Source organism: Manihot esculenta, chromosome 5, assembly GCF_001659605.2.
Source record: "Manihot esculenta cultivar AM560-2 chromosome 5, M.esculenta_v8, whole genome shotgun sequence".
NCBI classification, from domain to species: domain Eukaryota; kingdom Viridiplantae; phylum Streptophyta; class Magnoliopsida; order Malpighiales; family Euphorbiaceae; genus Manihot; species Manihot esculenta.
In genome coordinates this window covers 102,372-123,652 of record NC_035165.2, presented here as the reverse complement: position 1 = coordinate 123,652, position 21,281 = coordinate 102,372, and the positions used below count along the sequence as shown (strand labels likewise).

Here is a 21,281-nt window from a genome sequence, read left to right as displayed (position 1 = left end):
GATTAAAAGTTATGGAGCTGGTTTTAGTTCTGGGTCCTGGATACTATTGAAACTTAAAAAATTTGTCCCGATTATGGAGTGTCGTGTTGGAGTTGAGAGATGTCGAAGATCCAACAAGGGGACCGACCATCCACAGGGTGGATAAGGAATTTGGCCTCCATAATGATTGCTGCTGGATAGTTTCCTTTCGTTCAAGTCACCTAATTCATCAGACGCTGCGCATAGCGGGGAATGAAAGAGATCAGTTGCTTCTGGTTCCTGCCAGGGCAATCTAGAACCACTTCACTCGATTACGACGTAATCCTGCCATAATCAACATCAACTGAAATGCACTACCTCTAATTCTTTGAAGAAAATGTTGACGAGTTCTGAAACTGACGCATGTGGGATTGTATCATCAGCAACGATAGCTTGCTTTCTTCATTTATAGTTACACAGAATTGTGTGTTTAAGTGAACCTCTCGTAATGTTGAAATTCCAAGTCACTTACTGCAAAAATAAATTGCTCCCGGCTCTCAATCATTTGATAATCAGAGTCATTCTTTGATAAATGATCACCGATCATACTACTTTCTGCTGACAGATTATCAGGTACAGAGCACCAAGCTTCTTTTGGCATGTATGCAGTCTCTACTGTGTGCTAAAAAAAGTTGCTTTTGGAAATGAATCAACAGCCGCAAACTGCCGTTTCCTTGCCAGTCTTAGAAACGGCCAAAACCCGAGAGTCCAGTCACTTTATTCAATAACCAATCAAATTTCCTTGTTCATTGATGGATGAAACAATCTTTACCATCACAATTTTACTTTCTCACGCAATAAGAACAAAGAATTATTTTAAACTAAAACAAATTTTGTGTACAGTATGCACGCTAATATGCAGGCACCAAGTGGAAGAACATGAAACCTGATGAGTGATTGATTAATTCATTTCCATCTTTCATGGCCAATAATTGGCGAGACAGTGCGGATAGTATAAACACAACGTTATCGGTGGCGATAAGATGATTCAACGAGACTTCAAACCGCAATGGATCACCTTAAACTCGCACTTAGGAGAAATCATCTGCAAAAGCAACCTTGCCGTGTACCCCTGTCTCACCATAGCCCCTTCTTTCTCCACCAACACAGCAGCCACAATCTTCTCATACCCACTACCACCTCCGCCTACTACATATGCCACAAGAGCCGCCTGTACAGGCCCCAGGCTCGGATTATGAGCAGCAGACTCCATGTAAGACCCCTTATAGACCTTCCCCTCACAATCCATCAACGCCACCCCAGATGGGCAATCACTATATGGGGCATGAGATTTGTTAGCGGCCTCTAAAGCTTCATATTTCAAATCATCGCAAACACGACTAGTAATACCATTTGGGATGTTGCTATTAAAATCGCTGAGTAAGGACAAGTGATTATGATGTGGTTCTAAAGCTAAAGGAACATTCTTATCCAACAGATCGTCTGGCCCGAATCTGTGCGGTAGAAAGTGGGACAAAGACTCAAATTTAGCGTCTCCACTATTCTCAGCCACACCACCGCAATTATTCCTGTTACTATCGTCTGTGATGAGGATCTTGATATCGGGGGCGTTGCGAATTTCCTGGAAAAACTGACGGCAGTGGCCACATGGAGCGGCGGAGACGGCCACGTAGTTGAGACCGGATTCAGCATTGAGTGTAAGATTGGTGATGAGGAATTGTTCGGCGTGAACGGAGTGGTGGAGAGGGAGGCCTGGGAACTCGAGATTGGATCCAAAGAAGATGCGGCCGGAGGATCCAAGGCCGACGGCACCGACGTAGTAGCTGGATATGGGGGGGCGGGCCAAGGAGCGGGCCTCCTTAACTAAGGTAGGGAGGAGCTGGAGGACCGTAAGGCCTAATTGTTTGGCCATAGATTCAGCTTCGGATGCATCGATTACGAATCTGGGGTGCTCCATTTTTGTGGTGGGATTGCTTGGGATGGGAGCTAGATCAGGCAGTAATGAAAAGCGGGGGAGTGATGGGGATCATTTATAAAGGGATAAGTGGTCTAAGTATCGAGTAAATTTTGCTAACTCCAGGACGATTCTCCTTGCCTCAGATTTTCCAGCCATTTTTCTATTAATGATTTTTTTTTTTAATCAAGAAAACTCATTTCACTTTTTTATATTTTTGTACTTGACGTGACAAGTGGGTGTAATTAGTTAATAATAATAAAAATAAAATAATGGATTCAATTCACCAGGCACAAACTCTTTGTTCTTGCATATATTTATTTTCTAAATTTATTAGTTCTATAAATGATCTATCATATTTAGTATATCTACCTTATTCAAATAATCAAAATCGTTTGGGAAGTCACCAATAGAATATAATTTAATAATATTTTTTTTTCCAGTCACAAACATATTGAGTTTAAATTTATAAATAAGATTATATAAAAACCTTCATGGGTATCCAATGTATTTACAGCTGTCAGATAGTTCATATCAATAATATGATGGAGCTTTCTGAATGAGAAATTGTGAGTACCCTGCTTGAAAATGGGAATTAGAATTAAGAAGTAAAAAGAGATGAAATTGTGATTTATATGATACAAACTAGAAATAGGTAAGAGGGAAAGTCCAGCAAGTGAGAGAGATGCAAAGCAAAGCCAACAAAGGCAGGTCATCCAGTGTTGCTTGCAATTGACAAATCAAGACAAGTAACATAACTCATGGCCATGGCCTATGGCCTACGCTACCCGAGACACCTTTCTATTCTGCTATCCACATTTACTTGCTTCTGTCCAATAATGTTTTATAAATAACGTTATATCCTAACGCAATAATTTCTAATTCCGTACCCATGTTCAAAGGAAAAAAATAGTAATAATCAGGGTTAATAATGTAAAAAAGTACAAGGCCTCTTAATATATTTAAATTGTAAAAAGTAACATTTACTCCCCATTTGTCATCGTAGGAACAAAATTTAAATAATTTCTTTAATTTAAATGAAAGTTTTCAATTCTTGTTAAAAAATAAATTAATAAAATTTAATTTTTACAAAGTTCATGATTTGATTTTAAAGGAGAGATGATGCAAGACAATTTAGCGGTGAACTTTCAGCCTCCATTTATCTTTTTTCATATAAATACCATTTGTCTAAATTACAACTTCACCCTTCTCCAAATTGCATATAGCCTTCTGCACTTTAGAAGTTGACAAAAGATGCCTAATCTACAAATTTAAGAAGGGGTTTATTGCTGCAGCTTGGACACTTGATTCATTATCTGAGTGACAGAGAGGGAGAAAAAGGAAACGCATGCTTTCAGTAGTGGACAAAATATTTTTAAAAATTAATTAATAAAAAATATTTTTTATTAAAGAAAATTAATCAGCATTTAAAGATATTTTTTCATTTAATTTTTATTATGATTAGATTTTTGTATTTTAAATTTAATTATTTTTCTAAACTCTGTTTTCCAAATGGACTAATTTTATCTTCTTATTAGGGATGGTAGGCGAGCGGATTTTCACGGGTATCCGATCTGCCCAAACCCTATTAGAACGGATTTAGGTTTTTACAAAACGAATTTGGGCGGATTCGGGTTTGAAAAATTTTATCCTTCTCGAATTCGGATAGGGTTCGGAATTAGGTGATCGGATACCCGTTACCCGAACCCTATTAACTATACTAACAAAACTAACCATAATCCCTAATTCATTTTTTCATTTTACTATGCTTTCCTCTCTTCTTTTGCGTCTCTCTCCCTCGCTTCCCTTCCCATAGTTCTCAGTCATGCCTCTCCCCCATTTCACTGACGACTGCCGGCAACCCAGTTGTCACCGGCGACGTCTCCTTTCTCTCTCTCCAGCGGCGACATCTCCGACTTCCCAGTTGAAGACAACTCTTCCCTCTACCCGGTCGGCATCGGCGATATCTCCTTCTCTCTCCCCAGTCGGGTGAAATCTACTCTTTTCGATTTACACTTCTCTTCTCCGCACTTCAATGACGCTAGAGACAACCCTTCCTCTCCTCAATCGGCGACATTTGCTTTGATTGGAACTCTCTTCAGGTTTCAAGATCTTTTATGTGCATGTTTTTAAAGAATTTTAGAATTTATGGACTATTAATCTGATTATTTGGATATGTTAAAAAATCTAATTATTTGCTATTTGATTAATATAATACGGTTGATTTTTAGAATTTATGGACAATTAATCTGATTATTTGATTATAAATCATTATTTGCCCTACTGCTGGTTTGCTGGGTTGTGCAACTGTTAGATAGTTTATTTAGTAGTTTTTGTCATTGAATTGAATTTAAAAAATCGGGTTCGGGTATTGTTAAACGGATTTGGGACGGGTTCGGATAGTAAAATTAAAATATTAAACGGGTTTGGGACGGGTTCGAAAATTGTATATATAATCGGGTTCGGATTCGGATACTCTCAATTTTGCGGTACCCGTTTACATCCCCATCCCCTAGTGACACAGCCCTAGTGACAGCCGTTTCAATGATTCCTCATGAGATAAAAACTAAAAAATAAATAATAATAATAATAATAATAATAAAGGAGTCCACATGCAACCAGACTGAAAAATATATGATGTTTAGCAATTGGGGGTGATTCTGATATTGATTCACACTAAGAATTTTATAAACAGTGGCTGCTAGCTTGCAAGCATTTGTCCATATTACTATGTGATGACATATAATTGAAAAATACTGTCACTTCCAAGCTTGTCCATTTCCATACATGCCCTGCCCATCTGTGCTCACAGCTTACTCTCTAGTTTTGGCTTAATGTGTTGGCATTTTGCAAGTTTTACGTTTTAATTAGCTGACATGCTCAAGAGCTCAAATAAATATTCAAACTTTCTTTTTCTTTTCTTTTCTTTTTTTTAATTTTGATTTGGTCTCGCCCTTGGTCATATTGGGGTCATGTTCATGAATCGCCATTTGCTATCTGCCTGCATTATCAAATAATTGTTTATAATTGGACCAAAGTTCAGAGGTACGAATGGTTGTTTTGCGTACAATCATCCGCTTCATAACATTTTAACCACTGTGTTGATTTATTGGTTGGCAACCGAAAATCTAATAGAGTTGTACACTATTCAGAATCCAGATGTCTATTTTTCCCTCGAAAAAGAAAGAATAGCAACTCAACGCCTGGACCTATAACTCTGGACGAAGCTTCCTCATCAACCACTTCTTTCGAAGTTTGACATCCAGTGCCATAAAGGTTTTCGCTTTTGTTTCATCCTCTAAGAAATCACATGCATCTAATATAAGCTCTTCGTCCATGTCTGGCAAAGCTTGGACTGTTCTAATTACATTCTCTATGGAGATAGAGTTTGAATTCTCATCCTTCCTTTTATCTGATAATGAGGAAACTGCAGTTGCCATCTCACGAAGGGCGCTAGCCATGCCCTCGTCTTTGCCCCTTGCCTTTTTAGAGTGCGCAGAATTTGCCTGGCTTTCCGATTGACGTTTCTTCATCTGATCAAACACAATAGTTCCTGGACTTGTATGCATATTACCAATTTCTTCCATGGAAACTGATGCAGCTGGTGATTGTGAACTCTGTGAAGCACCAGGGAACTTGAACTCTGGAAGATCATTTTGCAGCTCCAAGCATTGAGCAGAGAAGCAGTCACTTTCATCAAAGTTTTGATCACTGCATATCATACATAAATCTTTGTAATATGGGACGGGTCGAGTCATGAACTGCCTCGCATCTGTATGTGTCTGCATATTATCACATCAACGCTTTTAGGATGCTGTTGGTTTGCTTTCATACAAGTCTGTAATTTATTATGCTTTAGTAATGGACTATTAATTCCATAATCTATATAATACAAGATATTCAATTTTCTCCTTATAGTCTCCCAACAAACAACAAATACCTTGATATAGTCCTGCCAGACATAGTCATCGGCTGTCACCATTTGACGAGTGTCATCCCAAGCAAACCCAGGCAATTCAAGAAGGTTCTTTATAACATTATACTGCCTTCTCAGAGTTTTGTAGCGATTTTTCAGAACATCCACATCATAGTTAAAGCCAAATTTAACATTGAAGGATGTTATCATATCCATCCATGCTTGTTTCCGGAATACACCATCAATCTGATTCCCTTTCCGCATATGTTCCAGCATAAGGTCAATGAAATAGCGATCCATTGGTGGTTGCCAATAAGTCCTAGTACGGTTACTTCCTGTTCCAGATCCTGCAGCCTGATGGACATTATCTAGTAACTCTTTTGATGCAGAATCATCTATTACCACATTTGTTACAGAGATTCTGTAATCTTCATCAACTGTAATTTCTTGAAAAGTCACCAGAGCTCCCTCGCAAACTCTATCTACTTGAGAGGTACTGATAGTTTCATCCCCAGCTGAATCCGGCAACAATACTGGCAAATTGTCACCTGGTAATCAAGAGCAGCAGATTTTAGAACTTTCAATAACTTGATTCAGACACATCAAGATCAGAGTCCTACCTTTTTCTTCAATGTTAGCGTCTCCATATATCAAACACAAATCTTTATAATATGGGATAGTTTTTATCCTATATGCGCGTGCATCAGGATGTATCTGCAATAATAACCCACTACACTTAACATTACCAGCTATACATAAATCTTTAGATTACTGAAAACTGAAGCTTTCTCACCTTGATGTATTCATCCCAAACATTATTATCAGCGGTCACCATTTGTCGATTTTCATCCCAGCTGAAACCCTTCTGATCAAGGAGCTTCTTCACAGCCTTGAATAAATTCCTCAATGTTTTGTGCCGATTTTTCAGAACATCCTTTTCATACTGAAATCTGAACTTGGCATTAAACAAAGAGGTCATATGCTTCCATGCTCGTTTGCTGAACAAATGATCATCAAACTTATTCCCTTTGCTGACCTGCTCCAATAGAAGAGCAATAAAAAATCTATCCATTTCAGGCGTCCAGATAGTCCTCAGGCGATCATTACCATTCCTGCCCCGGACACCCATTGCTTCTACAAATTTAAGAAATGCGCACTGCAAATAGGAGCACTGATAAATACACATTGAACTAAGATTAATAAGCTTGAACTTTTTTTCTAAGGAAAAAAAACCCTAAAATAGTTTGCCAATTTAATCGCTTTCTTGTTCTCCATATGACAAAAGTCTCTATAACATTGTTCCCCTTGAAAATGGTGACCCCCATTGTAAAATTTTCCATTTTGTCGAACAATTAAGCGTTTCTGAATCAATCACAGCCAACGCAGATCACACTTCCAAGTTGTGTATACAAACTAGAACATTTCTTTTGGTACAAAGGAAAGAACACCAAGTAGATCAATGAATAAGCAATCACTAAAGAGGATAGAGGGCGAGCTAGAAAGAAGTCGATCTAATCGAATATCTAATAGAGAATAGGTTTGGCCTGCGAACCAAGAATAGCAAGGAGGATAAAGATTGAACCGTGAGGGGGATAGATTAAAACTCACCTCGGAATCGAATGGAAGTACGCGGGACAGATGCAGTCGGGTTCTGCAAGTTTAGGGATAAGGATTTCCTGGATAGGGCTCAAATAGCGTCCTAGTTGGGATTCTGCGATAACCTTGATCGGATTACCCCAATCGTAACGATACATTGGTATGTCACGGGTGTTTTGTGACGGTCCAATGAATATTGTTCCTTTTCCATTTCTATAATAGTAATATATAATAAGATTTTTTTTATCATAGAATTAAAGAGGCAAAAACTTAAATCTACTACGTAAACTATATGTATTTATTTATCAAATCAAATCAGATTAATAAGATTTATTATTAGACAGAATTGGATTTGAATATTTGATGAAAATTCAAACCCTAACCACTGCCACTTTACCATTGAAAAGTTGAAAAAAATAACTTTATAAGAAGATCAATTGGTTGAAATTGATCAAACATTTGAATTAATTTATTTTTTAATTCAATATTTAAATTTTAAATAAATTAATTTAATTGTTTATATTTTAGTATAATTTTTAATGTAAAATATAAGAATCTACACATGCATATTACAAATAATATTTTATTATTTATATATATAAATTATAAACTTAATCAAATAATTACGTCCATCTGAGTAAATTTGAGAGATTTCATATATTATTTTTTTAATATTTAATTTTATTTTTATAAAAAATAAAAAAATACTCCCACTTAATTTTAATTAATTAATATATTTTAGTTAAAAACAAACAACTCAATAAATATACAGCTCATATTTTTTATAATAGATAAATTTTATTTTATAATAATAATTATAAAAAAGTTTATTACAAACATATTACACTTTATTATTTTATACTGCTCATATTTTTTATAATAGATAAATTTTATTTTATAATAATAATTATAAAAACGTTTATTACAAACATATTACACTTTATTATTTTATATGTCTCTATCAGACTGTTTTTGAATTTATTTTGAATATATTGCTATTTTAAAAGTATTTTATAAATAATAAACTTAATTAAAAGTGTGATATGTATTGATTTTATTGAATTTAATTTTTTTAAAGTAAAGCCTTGTATTAATAAAATTCTATTAAACAAAATAAATAAAATTCTATCAAATAAAACAGAGAAACGATTATATTTAATAGATTCTCTAGTCAAAATATGAGTAGTTAGAGTAGTATTATGACTTTTGCTAAATAAGAATAATTGTCTGTTATATACTGCTAAATTAGTATTTTCAAAATTGCAGTTGATACCAATTCTGTCACAAATCTCGGCGGAGCAGAATTGTCAGAATCACGCAGCCATAGGCTTGTCGGTCTCTGATTCCGACGAACACGTGCTCTGAGAAAATCACCTCAACTAAACTTAATATCTTCTTTCTTTAACGTCAGTCGCAAGTCATAGAAAATTTTTACACAATCCATTTTCCCACATAAATATCAAAAAATAGTCTGCTTTTTGTATTGAAACTTTACAATAAATACAGGACCATCATCTCCAACAAATTCCTTCTGCCATTTTAAAAGTTGCTGAATATCCAAACAAACTTTAACTCTCATAGGGTCCGGCGACATAGCTGAAATATTTTTTATATTATACTCTTTATAGTGGCCAACAAAATCTCCGGTCAATTTAGCCAACGTCTCGTTATAATAACCAGAAGGGAGATATTTAATCAGAACCCAAAAATCAGAATGAGTTAGAGGGATATGGAGAGAATTTTCATTACCTTGTATCTCTTTCCAAACAAGTAGGAATCAATTTTACAACCAAGGGCCCACATTTCCTATATTTTCAAAATCAATATTATTAAAAAATCAAAACAGATATTTTTTTACCTCTAATTTCATAATAGATACCCCTCTAAAAGATGTCATAAATCTGTTAAAAAAGTCTGCATATTCTATAAATTAATTAAATTATATGCGAGAAACATTTTCATCATATAGAAATCATAAGTAATCATAAGTGACAATCAGAATATATTTTGATCTCTTAATAGAGACAATAATTTTTTTTTTCATCGATCGCAAATCAATTTTTTATTAAAAAGGAAAAAGAAAAAGTTAGATTTAAAGAAAAAGAAAAAGCGAGAGTATGAGTTACAAAGGGATCACAGAGAGAAACTTAATACGAGAGAATCTTTGTTTGTCAAAAATTATTTATTGAATTTAAATTTATCAATGATTTTCAATTTAGTTAAATAATATATTTCTTACAAATTTTTTATAGTATTGTCGAAAAAAAATTCATTTGTTGTTAAAGGTGTTTAGTATTTAACAAGGTGACTATTATTTTTGAAATATTAATTTATGGTTAAATAAGGAATAATATTATTTTTATATGTGAAATTAATTTATATTTAAAAAATAAAATATTATAAATTATATGATATTTCAAGTTTCGTATATTAATTTTAAAAAATTAATTAAAATTATATTTAAATATTAATGTTGAGTCGATTCATTTGATATTAAATATTTATATTAAAATATAAAATGACTTAGATATTAAGTATGTTTTAGCAAATTAGGCTTATAAGAAAGATATAATTAGCAGAATTAATTTTTTCTTTTTTCGTATATTTTATATACTTATGTGATATTCTTAAATCCCTCAAATAAAATGAGGCTTTTGAAATTATTATTTGGAGATAACAATAATTTAGTTTTCAATTCAAAACTAGATAACAATAATTAAGTTTTTAAATCAAAACTAGTTAAAATCCATTTAATTATATTTAGATCAATTTCGTGTTAAATTCAAAGATGATAAATTACATTTGCATAAATAAAAAAAATAATGGGCGAATTGTTATCGTTTTACTCATTTTTTATAAAATTTGATCGTTATTTCAAAATTCCTTAATATCCTATATTTTATAAAATTAGATTCTTTAATCTTTATATTAAATAAATTATTAATAATTTTGATAGAAGAGATTAACAAATATTTAAAAATATAAATTACTGAAATTACTTGATGGCTATAATTAAAATTGTAGGACTATACAATATAAATATTTAGAACGATTAATGATATTACGAATTTAATGAATTTTAATTTAAAAGTAATTAATTGAAAATTAAATAATTTTAGATACATGAACATATATTAGTCATTTTACAAATTTATAAATAAACAAGTTCTCACCAAATTTAGCACATATATTATCGAGGCTAAACATAACTCAAGCTTATTCAAGCTTACTTCATTTAGATTCCAACCAAACGTAATATTTATATTATCGAATTTCAAATAACTTATAAATACCTTAATTTATAATTTAACATTAACATCATTTGGTAAATGAATTGAACCAAACATAATATTTATATTGCTAAATCTCAAATAACACACACGCATCTTAGTTTATTTGCTCTAAAATTAACCTTTTTATTTAAAACCCACAATTTTATACCATTTTTTTAAATATAAATATACCATTTTCATTTGATAAAACTGGATTTCAAGTTTTAGTTAGCTATGTAATGAGCATTAGGTTGACAGAATGAAATGCACGAAACAATTCAATTTTATGTTAGAATTGAAATATTAAATTAACATCATAAACCTGTCCTGCTGTGTTAGAACATTCAATTGCAAGGGTTCACCAGAAACTATTGATAATACCTTAGAATTCATACTTAGTAGAATGCTTCCGAAATGCCTCCAAAAACTAAGAGAAATAAACAATAAATGAATGAATGAATGAATTGGGGTCCACGCACTGTTATTCAAACAAACGTGGTAATGGTCCCTGATCACAGGTGAAATCTCATTGCTCAAACAAACGTGGTAAGTCCTTGATCACAAGTGAATACCCCATACACAATTGCTACGAGTAGAAAAATACTAGTAGTTTTCAGCGGCTATCAATCCCCTTCCTTTTTTTCTATATAACGCTATAAATCCCCTTCTTAATATATGTAATCTTGGGGATTTCTAAGTTGCAACAATCTAGGGAAGAATTAATCCCTCAATAACTATACAACTTTTGTAAACTCAAGACACCAACTACAAGACAATTGATGCAACATTTAAAATAAACCTCATAAATTAGAAGATAACCCTTCCTCAGAACTACTGGTTGGTGTAGATGGGCAAACAGAGCGTACAATTTCCTGAAGCAATGGCAAAAGTTCGAGGAGGAAATCACAGATCAAACTAGAAGACGTGGTGAGTGATTTAAGAAAATGCCCAGATTATAAATTCATGAAGTTCCCCATTCACCGCAAATAGCCAAAACTCCAGCTACATTCCCCCTTTTAACATCTCTAATGGATGCTGTGCAGGAGAGGAAAGAACTTGAAAACAGCAGAATAAGCTGTTTGGCACATGTGGAGTATTTTTATGCATGGGCTACAGCCCCACCTTTATCATCAGCACTATGAATTATGTGAAACAAAAAATTGGAAATCAGGTAGATTAACCTCCAAACTTCGGAGCCAAGTATCAGCAGCGTGCAATAAAGAGTTTACTTGCTCACATTCATGGGCTCCACTTGGAGTTAAAATTGACCCTCTCAACTTATAGGAAGCAAGCCCAAAAACAGGTAAAGCAATCTTGGAAGAAGCAATCATGCTATACGCCTTCCTGTCTACCTGATTTTTGCCTACAGAAGTAATAGAAACCAAGACAATATCACAACTTAGAGACAGGCACATACCATCAACTAATTGAGACACAAGGGCATACAAACACATATGTAGAGAGAGAGAGAGAGGTACTAGTAGCTTTTGTGGACAAGGAATGGAAGGTCAAAAAAGATGCATCCAGATTTTGTAGTGTTGGACCCGTTGGTATTCTATATATTGGGTACCTGCATCCAATTTCCCATGTAAATAGATAAATAAGCAGAGAATAATTAGAAGCAATCACAATTACAGCATCCAGTACTCAAAAGACTTCAATAGAGGAAACAAATACCAAGCCACAGCGACCCAACTCCCAGGCAATAAATCACAGCTTCTGCAGATTTTGATATCAGGAAATTGAGATGCAAGAGATGAAACCTGAAGAAGGGGTCAAGGCATAGTGAGTGCACAGGAGGCTGAGTCAGGACAAAAAACTGATAAAAGCAACCTTGACATGTCAATATTCGTGAACATGGAGACCTGGACTTGCCTTATCATATAAAGGCTTCCGATGATGTGGTTGCTCCTGTTCCAAATACTCATAAACAAGCAGCCCAGTTGAGTTGGAAATCTCAGTTACATTGTTGGATGAACAATGAAGAGGTTTATCTCTCAAGGTAAGCCTCTGCACTCCCTGTGAGTTTAAGTTCATGAGATTATGCTGACTCCACAATCCATCAGCCCCACCTTTAGCTCGCTTTTCTGCTTCAAATTTACTACCAATGGCACTGCTCGTCACCCTTGAAGACTCAGCATCACTATCATCACCATGCCTCCTAATTGAATGTAAAAGGTGAGCAAGCATCTAACAGAATTGTACATAAACACAAAATATTTCTAAAAGTATATGATAATTGAACTTATAAGATCTATCAATGTAGTATTGAGCCTAAAACACTACCCTCAACATAGTTTAGTGTATATCCTCATTTCAACTTAGACTGACAAAAGACAGATAGCAGGGACCTCCTTCCAACAAATTGCAGCTATGTACAGAAAATAATTGAAAAGGACAGGCAAGAAATATATGCCCAAGGTACAAGTAATTTACAAAAGGATTTTGATGAGACCTTCATTTGTTCTACAACTATTCCACATAAACAAAGAAAAGTTGGAACTTTTACTTTTCCAACATTTTGAATGCTTATTTGAACTGCTTAAAAGATCATATAGCAAAATCTAGCGGCTGGAAGTACAGCATTTTCTTTAAAGAAATGCGGTACCAACTGCCAAGTGATGGTTTCTGGAAATAAAAAGACATGCAATAGCTAGATACCTCTGATACTCCGGCTATTCATTTTGCCACATTGCACCTGCGTCAACATGACATGGCATAGGATACAGCAGGGAATATATGTCTGACACATATTCATGCAATATGACACTCGAGTGACATATTCATGCATATTAATAAAACACTTTTTTTTCAAGACGAAAGAGCATGCACTTAGAAAATAGTTATTTGGTTGTATTTGATCATCTATTTATACTATAATTATTATTACATAATTTCATATTTTATTATTCTATTTTATTTTATATAACATAATGTATCTGAGACCCATGTCTAAATTTAGACCTATATTTCCACTTAGAAAGTCGACAAGTCAGACACAAGGATATGTACCCAATTTTGACATATCTGTCCGAGGCCAAGTAACACAGTTGGATACAGAGTTCTACTAAAATTATAAACTGCAAGGATAATGGTCATATGTGCCTACAGCAAGCTGCCTCACTGGTGGCGGATCTTAAAATAAAGGGTCAACATATATGAAAAAATACATATAAAAAATACAATTTTCAAATTGAATTCAAGTATTAAGAGTTCAACACTAAAAAATTTAGTGGAAAAAATTGAATCAATCTAATCAACATTTTCGTGTGATCGTGCAATAGCTGGATGCAAAGTTGTATTATAATTATAAACAAGATAAAGCTCATATGTGCCTACAACTACAGCTACCCACCTCACTAGTGACAGATCTAGCAAAAAATAATTTTGGGATCAATACACTCAGTGCACATGCACACACAATATACATATCGAAACTAAAGTTTTTAAATTAATTTCCAAGCATTAAGAGGTCAATATTAAAGAATTTAGCAATAAAATTGAATAAATCTATAGAGAATAGGGGTCAACTGACCCCTCATTTTATAAGGTGAATCTGCCACTGCACCTCACCAATCACCTATCCAAGATGTCTAATGCCAATGGATTGGTTCAGAACCCTTAATTGCAAGTAGTTCACTCTACCAAGTCAAAGGATTTCTTTCGACTGTTTAAAAAAATTGAAAAAAAAAATTGATTGAAGATTTTAAGACAATTTTCAAATGGACAAAAGAAAATTATTCTAAAAGTATTCAGCAGGAGCACAAATGCTCATGGAATAATATTCAGATCTATTTATAGCCACTTAAATGTACAAGAACCATAAGAAACCCAGTATAGATGAAAATATCAACGACATCATGATCATGTCTAGATAGCCTATAATACAAATTGAAAGAGACGGCAGAAAATCAAAGTATCAAGGGCAAACAGACGGTATATGAAAGCTGCTGGTGAACAAACTATAAGATTTAATGGGACTCAAGAGTTTGTTATAAGAAGGGCACATGACAATGACAAAAAACATGGCAGCACACCATCATGAAAAGCTATCCAGGAATGAGTTTATTTCAGAAGTACATGATAAAAAATCAGAAACATGACCTTAAAATACAGTCGTGCAAAAATTTCTACAAAATATTACTTGAGTTCTAGATCTTGTTCTTTTTATTATCCACCACATGATTTCAGCCCTGTATTCGGTCCAAATATCAATATTTTAATAGGCTTGATTACGATAGAGTGAAGAAAGATAATTTTATTATTTTCCACTATACCCCATATCCATTTTTCTTCAGCTAACATGAACAGCTACAAATTTAATGCTCAATTAGAAGATGACAGGAATTCCTCGAGGAATGCTTGGTGGTGTTGATATGATTCTCAAAGTCTAGAAAATAATTTTTCTCCTTTAAAAAGAGAAAGCCATTTTCCTTAAACTGACATAATTTTCTATTTGACAAGGAAAATGTTTTCCATTTGACCAATTTTCCTGAACTTGAGTGTCCTAAATGTTAAAAAATACTGAAAAAAATTTCCATGAAATAAATGGGGCCTTAGAGATAATAAATTATTCTAAGAATCAATAGACTTGAATTTAATGTATGGCAATGAAATCACCACTCACTCCCACAAAGATGCATATATTATTATTAGTAGCATTCATTTCCTACACAAGTCTTGCCCCATGTGTTAAGAAACAAATAACATACGAGGCTGGATCTGCAAATATGAACCTCTATGATTCACATATCCAATGCATGAGAGGGAAAGTTGAGAATGATCTAGATAACAGTTCAAAAATCCATGAAGACCACAAGAATGTTCAAAAAAAGGATGAGCAGCCTACGGCATAGGTCATCAGAACTTGAACAATGGCTATATAGAATAGGAAAGAGAATGAAAGTAGGCTCACCTTAACCTACTTGAATCTTGATACAATTGTATGCCTGACAAGGATGGGACATAGTACTGTTTAACAACGTCATTCCTATTTAATAGGAGAGGCACTCCTGCTCCGTACACACTCCACTCTTTGAATGATTCCCATAGATCCCCAAGACAAAAAAATGGCTGTCTATCAGCTTCACCAGTTCTCTGACCCCGTAACCTTGCCTGTAGACCAAAACTGAATGATTGACAACAGAAAAAGTTCCCTGGGACTGCCAAGTAAATGCAATGGAAATTTGAGTTTTTTGCGAATCTGAAGTTTTATAACATGAATATTAGAACAAGTCACCACCAAAGCTGATTTGTAAGATAAATTTGACTATCCAGCGTAGTTCATGAGATCTTTATCCAGCAATTCAAAGAACATTATCTTCTTTTTTCCATCATAGATATTGAACTAGAACTTCAGCAGATAAAACGAGAATGGATATTATGGATTTTGAGTGACCGTTCCTTTTTGGTAGCATATAAAATAAATTTGGGCAGAGCTCCACTTCTATTGATTCTAGTTTATTAAGCCAAGCTATATTTAGCTCACATATTACCCTTGATTGACCCGAGGAAATAACATCGGACCAAGCAATAGCCCTCTATAATTGTCCCAAATTTAATAGTGCATGTAGATGCAGCGAAATTTGGATATTCATGAATCTCTTAAGCCTTCAAGCAAACTATCAATTTCTATACTGAACTTTTTAGCTTCTATTAACAAACACCTTAGTCCTAAGGATAGCCATTTACTGCGAATTACCTCGGCCAAGTACAGAGCAGGAACAACAGGAGTAACAGATTCCATAAACCGATCTAAATTGGTCAAATCAAAGTTAACAGCAGGAGAAGCCGACACCCAGTTGGATATACACAATGTGGAGTCAGCTCTGGTCTCTACCTCAGCTGAATCGATTCTGTTGTCGCTGATGAAAGGCCTCTGAAGTTGTTTCTGAAGCAGCAACTGGTGCTGGTGGCGCCTCATCGGCGGCGGGTTATAGAATCGTTCCCCAGAGCGAGTCCGAGTCATAGCGTTAGACATTATTAAAGTGGTATTTGGAGGGTTTTATTGGGGTTTTAAGAGGAAGAAATGAAGGGGCAAGTTTTAATGGGCATAACCTTGTCCGTGAGTGTTTGCGTGAGCGTGAGTAGTAGTTTTATGGTTTATATGTTTAGATTTGACTCTGAAGGAAATGGAAGAGAAGCGACTACCATGACACTATGGGAGGAAGTTTTATGAGAGAAGGCAAGGTTTTATTTGTGTTTTTGAGCTACGTTGGGAATAAAAACTAAAATATTTAATTAAAATTTTAATTTATATTAATAATATTTTAATTTAAATTTAATTAAAATTAATTTAAACTATACGAATCTATTTTAAATTTAATTTTTATTATTTAAATAAAATTTCAATCTGTTTAATTTTATATATTTTGATTAATAATTTATATAAAATAATATTTTTTATTAATAATTTTTATTTAAAAATTTAATATTTTTTTAAAAAAATATTTAATTTTTAAATAAAATATATAAAAAATTTGTAAATATTATAATAAAATATATTTTTTATATTAAATTAATTATTTTATATATACGAGTTCAGATAGTAAATATTAAACCGAATCATATCCGAACCTGTAAAAAATATTATTTTTTAAATTTAAATTCATTTCAAACCCAATTACTATTTAAATTAAAATATTCGATCCGTTCATTTCTAAACTAAACTTTTAAAAAGATTTTATTTTTTAAAATCATATAAAATTTAAAATCATTAAAAAATTAAGTTTTTTTTTTCTTGAAACACATAATATATATATACGGTTTCTTTTATCTGAATTTTGATTTAGAGCTAATATATGGATTAAATTGATAAAATTAAACTTAAAATACAAGTAGGCCATTCTGTTTATATACCCAAAAAAAATATTCATATTAAGTTTACATTTGAAAAGGTACTAACACATTGTTTAGTAATAATTTTAAATCTATTTGATTTCTACAAAATTTTAATTCATTGAAATAAACAATCATTTGTAAATGATCTTATGCATTAAAAACAAAATATATAATCTCATTTCATGTATAAATCATATTATATTTTCATTTTTTCCAAAGAAAGTAAAGTACACTTTATTTTTGAAAAATATCTAAAAAATAGTTTTTTGAAGTTTTGTTGCTTTAATACAAAAACATGTGATTTTAATTTGTAAAATGGTAATCTGATTTTTATTATTTTAACACTTTAATGATAAATACTCCAAAACTAATCATTGGTTGTAGTGGTTTTATGTAGATTTTATATAAAATAATTATTTTCTGTTGAAATAGTATTTTTTAAATTTATATATTTTTTTACTGATTCCTAAACTAAAAATGAGTATTATAATTTTTTTCAAAATTATTAACAGACTTTTTAGTTTAAAATAAATAGACCTTAAATTTTAATAAATAATTTGATGATCTGAGATCCAATAGAATAGGGTTTTTCAAGGGTTTTGTGTTACAGAATGAGGCTTAAAACTTTCTGAGGAGGGGACTCCTCTTTTATACATTGTCTTGCTTGCTGGTGACGTGTAAAGGTCTCTCCAGGATTGGGCCACGCGTCTCTGCCATACAGATTCGGGTGTACTAGGGTATCAGCTGCCTGTTACATGCGTAACGGCCTCTGATTCTCCTCATGCGTACGTTCGAGCGGATCTGCCAGGCTGTCTGGTGAGTACTGTTCTGGACCCCGGGCTGGGCCGAGAGTTGGGCTGGACGCTGGGCCTGAGAGGGGTCTGCTGGTCAGGGATCAGACTGGACTGAGTGAGGAAGCTTGGTCGAGCCCGGCCCGGAAGCTGGAATGAGCCAGGCTTGTTGGGGGGTATCAAGTACGTGGGCCTCTGTGTCATGGGCCTTTGGCTGTGGTCAAGCCCCTGTTCTGGGGTGAAGAAATCCAGCGGTCATCAATTGCCCCTTCACCTTCTCGGGAGTTATTGCTCCAACTGCCGAGGGGGTGAATATCAAGAACCATCATGGCCGCGCCTGTTCGTGTCCAGGTGTCTTTATAATACTCTTTCATTTTTTTGTCTTTGCGCGGTTTCTGAATCTTATCTGCTCTTTCCTCTTTCGGACTTTTCTTTATTCTCCGCGTTCTTGATTATTTTTGCTTTCCTATCATTGTTATCTGGACATGTCTTTTCTTTCCTTTCTCATGAACATCTTTTAAGGATTCTGACAGCATTAATTGAGAATTCGGCTCTGCCTTGTCCTGCAAAACATAAACTTTTGGATATATATATTAACCTCACCTCTTTACCATTCCCAGGCACTTTGTTGGAACAGAGAGATTTTCTTGTTTTATCTGTGAAGGATCCATTTGGTGCCTTCTTCAAGCGGGCGAAGGCGAGCTTGATATTACATTGCTGTGTTGCCCCAGGAATTTGTTTTAATCTTACTTTTATCATCTTGACGGAAAATTGTGCTAACTTATCTCTGTTTTGGGACTCTTTCGTGGTACCTGAGACGAAGATGAGTCAATTCAAAATTTCAGAGGAGTGGATGTTACCTCTAAGGAGTTTGAATGTTGCTTTGGGGATCCGTCTGGTAGGGCGGTCGATGGGTGGGACCATTCGGCAAGTTGCTGAAATTATTTTGCCCAGATCTTCTGGCCGACCTCCCCCACTGCTGCCTTCTTTGGATATAGATGGAAGGGGCTCAAGTGCTCGGCTTGTTGTTTTCTTTGATGTGAAGCACCAGTATTATTAGTTTCGTTGATGTGAAGTACCAGTATTACGCGAGACTGAGATCTGCTACACTCAGTCAAGCTTCTGCTGGTACCTTCACACGTTAGCCCGACGATCCTCCTGAGGTCGTAATCTGAAGCCCATGTTTTTTTATGCGTGATATACACACAGCATATGACATGTGAGTTTGTCACGCGTATCACACTTGGGCAACCGAATGCCGACCTACAGAGGATCCATGGGAAACGCTTATGAGGATTAACTTCTTGGCTTTCTGCAGCTCTTTCTGCCAAACTCACATATCGAGCTGCGAGAGTTTCTCCGAACCGAAGGCCGAAGTAGTAGGATAGGTGATAACGATGTAATTGTTGACGATGATGCATGTGGCTATGTAAATCCTTTAAGGATAGTCTTTCGTCCCGTAGTGTAGGCCTTTGTAATGTGCTGTAATGTGCTTTTCTTTTAATGAAGTTCTCGTTTTCGTTCATACTTGAGTTGTTCTTTCTCTACCATGGATGGAGTACCGAAACTGCTTTTCTTCGTAGCTTTAACTGAAATTTGTTTTTTCCGAGCTGAACTAACTGTACTCGTGAGCCGGACTTCGGATCCATTTAGCCAACTGGGCTTTCATATTTCCGAACTGGGTTGTCTGACCGATCTATGAGCTCGGTCTCTACTTAGATGAATTGGGCTTTGAGTCTCCTTCATCCGGGCTCTCAGGTGCGTTGTCCGAGCTAGGCTAGCCGACCTGAGAGCTCTGTCTTTCGCTTAGTGAAATGAGCTCTGGGTTAGCTGGCCGGGCTCTCAGGTCATGTTGTCCGAGCTGGACTATTCCGACCTATGAGCTCGGCTTCTGATAAGTTGAACTCTAAGCACTCAGCTCAGTATAGATCCGAGGTACCCTCGTTTTAACAAGTCAAGTCTTATATATTCTATGTGATGAGTAGGTCTAACCTTTATCATGCTTTCATCTGCTTGCATCTTTGAGTTTTTCTTTCCATTTCCTTGATACTTGCCATGGATGTGGTGAAGTGATGAATCTTGTGGGTTACGTTGTCTTGGCTGGAGATCAGGTCTGAACAAGTTGGGCTTGCCTGGGCCTTTAAGTGATGGGCTATCATTGTGGGCCTGGCCCTTGATAGATGCAGACAAGCCTACTCGATCATCCTTTTGCCCCTTTACCTTCTCTCCGGTTATTACTTAACCGTTGAGAGGGTAAACTTCGAGAGCAATTAATGATCGCACCGCTCCAAGACAAAACTGTTCAGATCAACGTTCCGTCTCATCATTGCCTTTCATTTCGAATTCTTTCTGTCTTCCGAAGAAATTAACTCTCTTCTGCTCTCTGTCTTCCTGCGACTCCCTTTGCGTTTTTCACCTTATTGTGTTCTCAGGTACGCTCCCTTGTTCTTCAATGGCAAGTTCAAAGCTTCCTGATGTTATTAACCTTGAGTCGCGTATTACGTCTTCCAATATAACTGATTACATCTCCCGGAGGCTTCTAGATACTCCGTTGTATTTTATTCGAGCACCTCGTCCAAATGAGAGGATAGTTCTTCCCTACCCTCCCCCTCCTGGTTTAGTGGATCCCCAAGAGGGTCGTAGCATAGTGTTTTTCCTAAAGCAGAGAGAATTTGGTCTACCGATTCCTTTTTCCCCTTTCTTTGTTGAGGTCTTTGAATACTTTGGGGTAACTCCTCGAATGTTATCCCCAAATTCCATTTTATTCATGTCCTGTTTCGAGTCTATCTGTCTGTGTTGGGGTTTCACACCTACGGCCTGTCTGTTTGTTACTTTTTTCCGCCTAGTTAGGGCGAAGCAGAACTTCTATTATTTTTCCCCCCGCAATGGGCTATCTCTTCTTACGGGCTACAAGGATTCTATAAAGGGGTGGA

At 34.9% G+C, this 21,281-nt stretch overlaps 3 protein-coding genes across 6 annotated transcripts; all 3 read right to left on the bottom strand.

Moving 5' to 3' along the window:
- Nucleotides 1-734: 734 nt before the first annotated feature.
- Nucleotides 735-2,082, bottom strand: LOC110615737 (cytidine deaminase 1). Its single transcript, XM_021757796.2, has one exon. The coding sequence runs from the start codon at nt 1,934-1,936 to the stop codon at nt 1,007-1,009; it is 930 nt and encodes a 309-aa protein (XP_021613488.1). The 5' UTR covers nt 1,937-2,082; the 3' UTR covers nt 735-1,006.
- Nucleotides 2,083-4,971: 2,889 nt separating this feature from the next.
- LOC110615735 (L10-interacting MYB domain-containing protein) lies at nt 4,972-7,614 on the bottom strand. Of its 4 annotated transcripts, none has more exons than XM_021757790.2 (5): nt 7,458-7,614; nt 6,643-7,005; nt 6,470-6,563; nt 5,874-6,397; nt 4,972-5,715 (listed from the first exon to the last, which is right to left on the bottom strand). In XM_021757790.2, exons 2-5 carry the CDS (start codon nt 6,976-6,978, stop codon nt 5,143-5,145), a joined length of 1,527 nt encoding a protein of 508 aa, XP_021613482.1. In that variant the 5' UTR covers nt 6,979-7,005; nt 7,458-7,614; the 3' UTR covers nt 4,972-5,142. The 4 variants fall into 4 exon arrangements, with proteins under 4 accessions (XP_021613482.1, XP_021613484.1, XP_021613483.1 ...); XM_021757792.2 differs by having other exon boundaries at nt 6,643-6,885; nt 7,458-7,607; XM_021757791.2 differs by having other exon boundaries at nt 6,643-7,020; nt 7,458-7,590.
- Nucleotides 7,615-11,170: 3,556 nt separating this feature from the next.
- Nucleotides 11,171-16,886, bottom strand: LOC110614550. The gene is made up of 6 exons (XM_021756110.2): nt 16,419-16,886; nt 15,633-15,832; nt 12,593-12,878; nt 12,395-12,480; nt 12,196-12,287; nt 11,171-12,080 (listed from the first exon to the last, which is right to left on the bottom strand). The coding sequence occupies exons 1-6, from the start codon at nt 16,695-16,697 to the stop codon at nt 11,854-11,856; spliced, it is 1,170 nt and encodes a 389-aa protein (XP_021611802.1). The 5' UTR covers nt 16,698-16,886; the 3' UTR covers nt 11,171-11,853.
- Between the last annotated feature and the right edge of the window lie 4,395 nt (nt 16,887-21,281).

What these genes read in the sequence shown, in the direction of transcription:
- LOC110615737 (XM_021757796.2), bottom strand. Translation starts at nt 1,936, where the DNA reads ATGGAGCACCCCAGATTCGTAATCGATGCATCCGAAGCTGAATCTATG.
- LOC110615735 (XM_021757789.2), bottom strand. Translation starts at nt 7,035, where the DNA reads ATGTGTATTTATCAGTGCTCCTATTTGCAGTGCGCATTTCTTAAATTT. An exon ending in TTTGGGATGAATACATCAAG is followed by an intron (nt 6,564 to 6,642) that starts GTGAGAAAGCTT and finishes TTATTATTGCAG; the next exon opens with ATACATCCTGATGCACGCGC. An exon ending in CGCTAACATTGAAGAAAAAG is followed by an intron (nt 6,398 to 6,469) that starts GTAGGACTCTGA and finishes CTTGATTACCAG; the next exon opens with GTGACAATTTGCCAGTATTG.
- LOC110614550 (XM_021756110.2), bottom strand. Translation starts at nt 16,697, where the DNA reads ATGTCTAACGCTATGACTCGGACTCGCTCTGGGGAACGATTCTATAAC. An exon ending in CTGCTCTGTACTTGGCCGAG is followed by an intron (nt 15,833 to 16,418) that starts GTAATTCGCAGT and finishes TTTGGTCTACAG; the next exon opens with GCAAGGTTACGGGGTCAGAG. An exon ending in CAAGATTCAAGTAGGTTAAG is followed by an intron (nt 12,879 to 15,632) that starts GTGAGCCTACTT and finishes ACATTCAATTAG; the next exon opens with GAGGCATGGTGATGATAGTG.